The sequence below is a fragment of the Camarhynchus parvulus genome, chromosome 10 (assembly GCF_901933205.1).
Source record: "Camarhynchus parvulus chromosome 10, STF_HiC, whole genome shotgun sequence".
NCBI classification, from domain to species: domain Eukaryota; kingdom Metazoa; phylum Chordata; class Aves; order Passeriformes; family Thraupidae; genus Camarhynchus; species Camarhynchus parvulus.
In genome coordinates, this window is record NC_044580.1 from 5,430,074 (window position 1) to 5,436,413 (window position 6,340).

The 6,340-nt window shown below is 39.0% G+C and overlaps 1 protein-coding gene across 1 annotated transcript; it reads left to right on the top strand.

Moving 5' to 3' along the window:
* Window positions 1–6,119, top strand: MCEE (methylmalonyl-CoA epimerase). The gene is made up of 3 exons (XM_030954961.1): window positions 1–74; window positions 3,705–4,045; window positions 5,527–6,119. Exons 1-3 carry the CDS (start codon window positions 44–46, stop codon window positions 5,677–5,679), a joined length of 525 nt encoding a protein of 174 aa, XP_030810821.1. The 5' UTR covers window positions 1–43; the 3' UTR covers window positions 5,680–6,119.
* Window positions 6,120–6,340: the final 221 nt, after the last annotated feature.

The following is a 6,340-nucleotide window of genomic DNA, read 5'->3' on the forward strand; positions in this document are numbered from 1 at the left end:
TGGCGCCGGGCCCGCACCGACGGGTGTCGGGGAGGGCGGCGAGATGGCGGCGGTGCTGCGGCGCGGAGCGGCCGGTAATGCCGGGCGGTAACGCGGGGCGGCGGCGAGCAGGGCGGAGGGAAGGGCGGCGGGAGCGCGGGCGGCGGCGGCGGCGGGGCCGGCGCGGGGCGGCCGCGGGCCTCGGTGCCTGCTCCGGCCTGGCGGAGCTCCCTGTGAGAGCCTCGCAGGCCGAACGAAACTGCCGCTTCTGTAAATAAAAACAAGTTCTCCCGATCCAACTGACGGACACATTAACAACTGACATTAGCTGGCACAGGGTAAACTTACAGAGCAAACGCCCAACTTAAGGTGCAAGGAGGAGCTTGTCTTTTTTGAGGTGTGGTTGGGAGGTCAAATTCAAAATAATTTCCCGTTCATGATAATAATCTCACTCTGTTAGGGTAGGTTTAAGTCACAATACCTAAACCACGCCATTTTACTTGGTGACCAGGAGAAAAGTGAATGAGAGGCTCAGTGCTGTCAGTGATCGATCAGTAGGATCCTGGGAATGAAAACACCTTTGTATGACTGCACTTTGAAGGATGGAACAAGAGCCACAGCACACTGAGACTCAGTTTCCTTGAGCTGTGGAGTCCATCTGATTCCCAAAACCCTGTCCAGCACAGAGCAGAGCAGCACTGTGAGCCCAGCTGGCTTCCAGAGTTCCCAAGATACTCACACCACCTTGAAATTGCTGGAATTTAAGAATGACCACACTATGCCCTTTCTCCATTTGGTCCAGAGAATGAATACACAGCCCCTGTGTGCCAGATTCCCTACGGTAACATCATCCTCTCCATGCTTTGGGAGTTCATCTCCCCCTGAAAAGAGTGACAATAAAGCAGTGCCCAGTGACAAAGTTCTAACTGCAACCCTGTTGTAAAACCTTCCCATAGAGAACAAACTGAGTTCAGTTGGATTTGTCTCATGTTTGATTCTTTAGTTTCCTTGATTAAGTCAATGAACACTGCTCCACATCAGAAGCAACAAACAAGCCTATGAATAAACATTTGAAGGGTGAGGATCTCAGTTTATGGGGTACTTCAGACTTGGTACTTCATAATCTGCTTGGTTAAAGAATGTAACCCTTGGTTACAACTGTATATTTAAACTCTGATGTGCATACTACAAGTAGATCAATCATCAACAGAATGACCTCCAAATAGATCAATTTAAAAATATTCTTCAAATGAAGCTGAAGAAGGTTATATACTGTAGAACTAGTTTTGTGATGTATATATAAACACAAGTGTTTCTTTCCTAGAAACATGGAAGTGATAGGATTTCAATCTGAAGTTTGCTGCAAAGCTTTCTTTTTCACTGCAAGGCATTTTTTGATTATTGAGTTAGAAGATTAGAATTTTAAGTAATCTATATAGTTACTAATCTAGATAATGCAAGAAAAGCACAAATGGTTTTTGTTTAATCTCAGTCAATTCAATTATGGATTTAAAATTAATACTCCATATGCATCTGACTAGAGCTAGGATAAATTCACAAGACTTCATAGAATAAATGCTGATATAAGTGAGCATATGGGTGTCTTTGACTTTACAGGAATCCTAGAAATAGACTTCTTTTTCTGTCTTCCCAGGAAACAGCATAAGAAATCAAATATTTCTGGTGCAGAACCCATAACAAAGAGCATTTTCTACTATTTTACTAGTGCTTCACAAATAGCTGAGTATAAACAGGCTGTGTCTTTGTCAATTTACTTGAAACAGAAAAAATACAAATTAAATTACAATAACTGTGTGGTCATATGCCCTGTGTGAAGTGCAGCAAGAATTATAGATTCTTGGGAAAAGAATGGGAAAATCCTTGCTTTTCCATTAGTAAAGACTGCTTGGAAAAAAAACTACATTAGTATTATTTCTATTGAACTGCAGTCTGTTAATATTTGGAAGAAAGAACAAAACAGTAAAAGGCTCTGGAAAACATAATAAATTATATAGAAAGGGATTCTTCTCTTTCAAGGGATTTTTCTTATTTAGAGAATACTGCCTTCCTCCAAGTGGAAAAATCTCTCTTGCTTCAGCAAGAATTGAATCATGCCTTAAGAAATTACAGGAAAATGGAGCTACTTCAGTAGAAGCTTAGGTGGGCAGGAAAGACTGCATAGCAGATATTGTGGGGTTGTTACTTTTTGTAACACATTTATTTACTCTGGTTAACTGTCAAACCCTGTACTAGTTAATTAGCCACGCCTTTAATCATGCCACCTAGCTCCTGCATGTTTGTACCTCGTGCATTTTGGGCATTGCACAGTACTGCTCCCTCCTGGAATTTCTTGGTTCACCCTGATTCACCATAAACACGGCAAGTGTTTCTACAAAACGGTTTCTGCGCAGACATTTGAAAAATAAAATTTCTTTTTCCTGTGGAAATTTCTAAGGGATTTTTTAACATGTAAAAGTTGAAAAGCAGTTGCTGTCCTATACCAGTAGGATATGCTAAAGGTACCATGTGAAAGAATAGTCCAGAACTACTGGCTGAGACGAAGGAGATGACAGGATGGACTGTGAAAGCCTGGCAAGAAATACTGCAGGGCAGTTACCTGCAGCACTGGACATGTTTCTGGAAATACTTAATGTAGGATCTTGATTTAGTATCATCAAAAGATTGTGAATAGATTTACTTTTGTGACAGAGTCCTTGCTAATAGGCACATTGCATGTTGTAAATTTAAATGTCAAATACATGCACACATTTCTTCCTCCATCACAGCACCATGCTCAGAAAGACTTAGTTTTAAGGATTTACCAGTTTTTGCATAAAAATTAACTGGTAGAATGTGGAATTATTGTGGCATGGTAGTTCTCAGGTCCATACTGAGAAACAAAGCTGATTTAATTAATTACAGCTATTACTGACCTTACAGGGTACCAAGAGCCCAGCCAGGCTATCCATCCTCAGTGTGTTGTAAAGCATCCAGAATCTCAGTGCATCATTGGCACAATCTCTCAGCAAAATAGCACATTTGTGACTTTAAAGCAAAGAATGCCTCAAAGACTCCCAAAGGGCTAAGATGCCTCTAGCTTGGCCTCAAGGCATTGGGAACTCTGACTTGGCCTAAAGCAAACTGGCATGGAATTAAAATGTGGTTTTAATGAATATGTCCTTTAATCTCATTCTAATTTTGGTTGTAGAAACAACTGATACTATGACAATTTCTCCCCACCCCAACCCCTCTAGATGCTAATACTGACAGATTAATTTTAAGGTAATAAATTGTAAATACTCTCATTTTATATCTTTCTTTTTTGTGATCTTTTTGCTTGTTTGTTATAATTTTGAGATGTATAGGCATATCCTTATTTCTTTCTCTATTTCATAAGAAGCTATGAAAATATAAAAAGTCACTTTTAAACACATTATACGGTTGGCCTTTACAACCAGTCCTGTTTTCCTCTTTTCAACAGGCATATGCAAGGATTTACACCAAATTTGAGTCTGCTTTGGGTTTTTATTTATTATTCTCTTAATATTTCTGAATATTTACTTAGTCTGAAAACAGAGTAACTGTTTCCTTGCTCTCAGTCTGCCCTGAGCATTGCACAAGGGTGTGCCAATGCCTTGGCAGCTCTGCAGGCCTTCATAGGGGAAAGAGCAGGCACTGAGACTTTCTCAAAAGCATCATGTCAGGGCTGTTCACTTTTTTTTCAGGGCTTCTTAGCAGATTGCAGACTTCTGCTCCTACAGTACGAACTCTATCATCATCAAAGTCCTTCTCACAAAACATTCCAAGCTGTTTGTGGAAACTGGGCCGACTCAATCATGTGGCAATTGCAGTGCCTGATTTGGAGAAAGCTCAGTCCTTGTATAAAGATGTGTTAGGAGCCCAGGTGAGTGAGACTGTTGCTCTTCCTGAACATGGTGTCTACACTGTTTTTGTGGAGCTGGGAAATACCAAGCTGGAACTTCTACATCCTTTAGGAGAGAAAAGTCCCATTGCAAGCTTCCTGCAAAAAAACAAGACTGGAGGAATGCATCATATCTGCATCGAGGTATTTTAATATAATATTTCTTGGAATAAGATAGATACATTCAAGTATGCATGTTTTAATAGGTTTGACCTGTGTAAGAACTAACATATAAGGCTGTCATATTTCTTCTCTCTTATACAAAGGAAAATTTAGACAGATGCTTTGATAGGCAACTTGTTTCAAAAAAGGTAAGTATTTTAAGAAGAAATTAACTTATTCCTGAGCAGTTACAATTTAAAACCTGCAGTGAAAACCATGCTGGACACAGCAGAGGGAGAGAGCAATCCAAGCCTGGTACTCTAACATGGATGCACCCAAAGGCTTTGCACTGTTTACTGTCACTCATCCTTGGGGATGCAGGAATTCATTCCAGCTGAGCCCAGCCTCGGCTCCTCCTCAGGCCATCTCTGCAGGACAGGAGCAGCAGCTGCTGTGGCTTTTCTGCTCAGGGGAAGAACCTGGAGGGGACCATGGCCATGGTACATGTGGCCTTTCTAGTGTAGATAATTTGACAGTCATTCCTTTTTGTTTTGCAGACTGGTAGTTGGGTGTAGGAAGAACTGTAGTGAGTTTGGGATACTCATAAACAAAACTGGTGCAAATGGGTAGGAATTAGGTGATGTCTGTTCCTCTGAATTAAAGCTAGGAATTTCCTTCTTCCCTACCATAACATTGGCAGAAGAGTTTATTCACCAAATTATGTCCAGACATCTCAGCCTTGAAAAATAGCAGTGATATTATTTTAACTCTAGGTCCTTATTGACTATTGAATTTTCTAAACTGAGTGCTAATATTATTATTTCAAAAAATGAATGCATTTAAGTTTAGGAGAATTAGAATTTCATTTGATGACTTGACATCAGAACCTCAGATCACAGCATACAGTACAGGCATATTTTTGTTAATTACATATTTCTGTAGGAAACTGTACTGAAATACAGTATTAATGGCTGTTATTATAGTAAAGTTCAGTACAAAGACCACATCTGATATATTTTTGATTATTCTAAGCTTTTTCCGTAGGAAACTTAATGAACCTTAACCTACTCAGAAGGAGAATAAATCTTTTACCTTCTGCCTACTGCCCTCCCTTTTTCACCATTTAATGAGTCAGTGCTCTGTCATCACTTATAAAGGGAGGTATTTTTCTTTACTTATTGAGAGCAGAAAGTAATGCAAAATTTAGATTATTTATGGATGCCTTATAAAGTAACAACAAAAAAAATCAATGGTCTTTGTGCATGAGCAATTTCAGTTTATTAATTTCTTAAATATTGCACAGTCCATTTAAATGGTATTTTATAAAATCTTCAAACAGCAAATGCAAACTCCTGTAGTATTTTTATTACTAGATGTTTTAAAATGCTTTATAACTTATTTTCAGAATTATATTAGAACTTAGAAGTAACATTTCAGTAAGGAATTGTTATTGCTCCTGAATGTAAAATCTGCATAATACAGTGCAATATCTTAATTTGTGTGAACTGTATCTTTTTTAAAAGGTTGATGACATAAAAGCGGCTATGACAGAACTGAAGAAAAAAAAGATACGAATATTGAGTGAAGAGCCAAAAATAGGTGCACATGGCAAACCTGTGATTTTTCTTCACCCTAAAGATTGCCATGGAGTCCTTGTGGAACTTGAGCAAGCTTGAGCTGCAATATTCATAAATTAAACAATAGAAGAGTTGTGAAGTTCCTGAGCTGGTGCTGGGAATATTGATGTGGTATTCAGTCTTTACGAGTTCATTGAAGTTCCCATGGATGAAATACAGCTTTTGAGTACTAAAACAGTGCTACAGATTCAGGGTCTGTTGTTGCTCTTCTTGCTGATTTAGTTTTCAAAATTAATATGTTGGCATTTCTTGGATTCTCTGTGATTCTAAACACAAATACACAAGCTAAGTTACAAATGTACCACAGTAATTTATCTTTTGTTGCCTGTTTGCAGCAAGATTTTACCTCTGTAGCCACAGAAACTGTACAGTTTCTAGGTCAAGCTGCATTATTTTGCTCTACATTTCAGAGTAGAGATCCACTTCCTGGTGACAACAACATAGCTTAGACATTTTCTTTAGAAATAAAGGAAAACAAATATTGTGCTTTCCTCTCTTCACCATTCACCATCTGTGCTTCACACTGATTGACTGGCTCATGCAATAAAAACCCCATATATTATTGTATGGATGTCTGCAATCAGTAAATAAGTTTTTCTTGGCATAACAATTACTGCCAAGGAGGTTATCATGCATAAATCATCATTTAGTTGTTTTATGAACTTTGTGGATATGCAGGCAATGCAACAAGAGAACCTGA

Excerpts from the sequence above, each read along its gene's own strand:
- MCEE (XM_030954961.1), top strand. The coding sequence starts at position 44 with ATGGCGGCGGTGCTGCGGCGCGGAGCGGCCG. Across the intron at positions 75-3,704 it reads GCTGCGGCGCGGAGCGGCCG|GGCTTCTTAGCAGATTGCAG; the intron begins GTAATGCCGGGC and ends CTTTTTTTTCAG. Across the intron at positions 4,046-5,526 it reads TGCATCATATCTGCATCGAG|GTTGATGACATAAAAGCGGC; the intron begins GTATTTTAATAT and ends CTTTTTTAAAAG.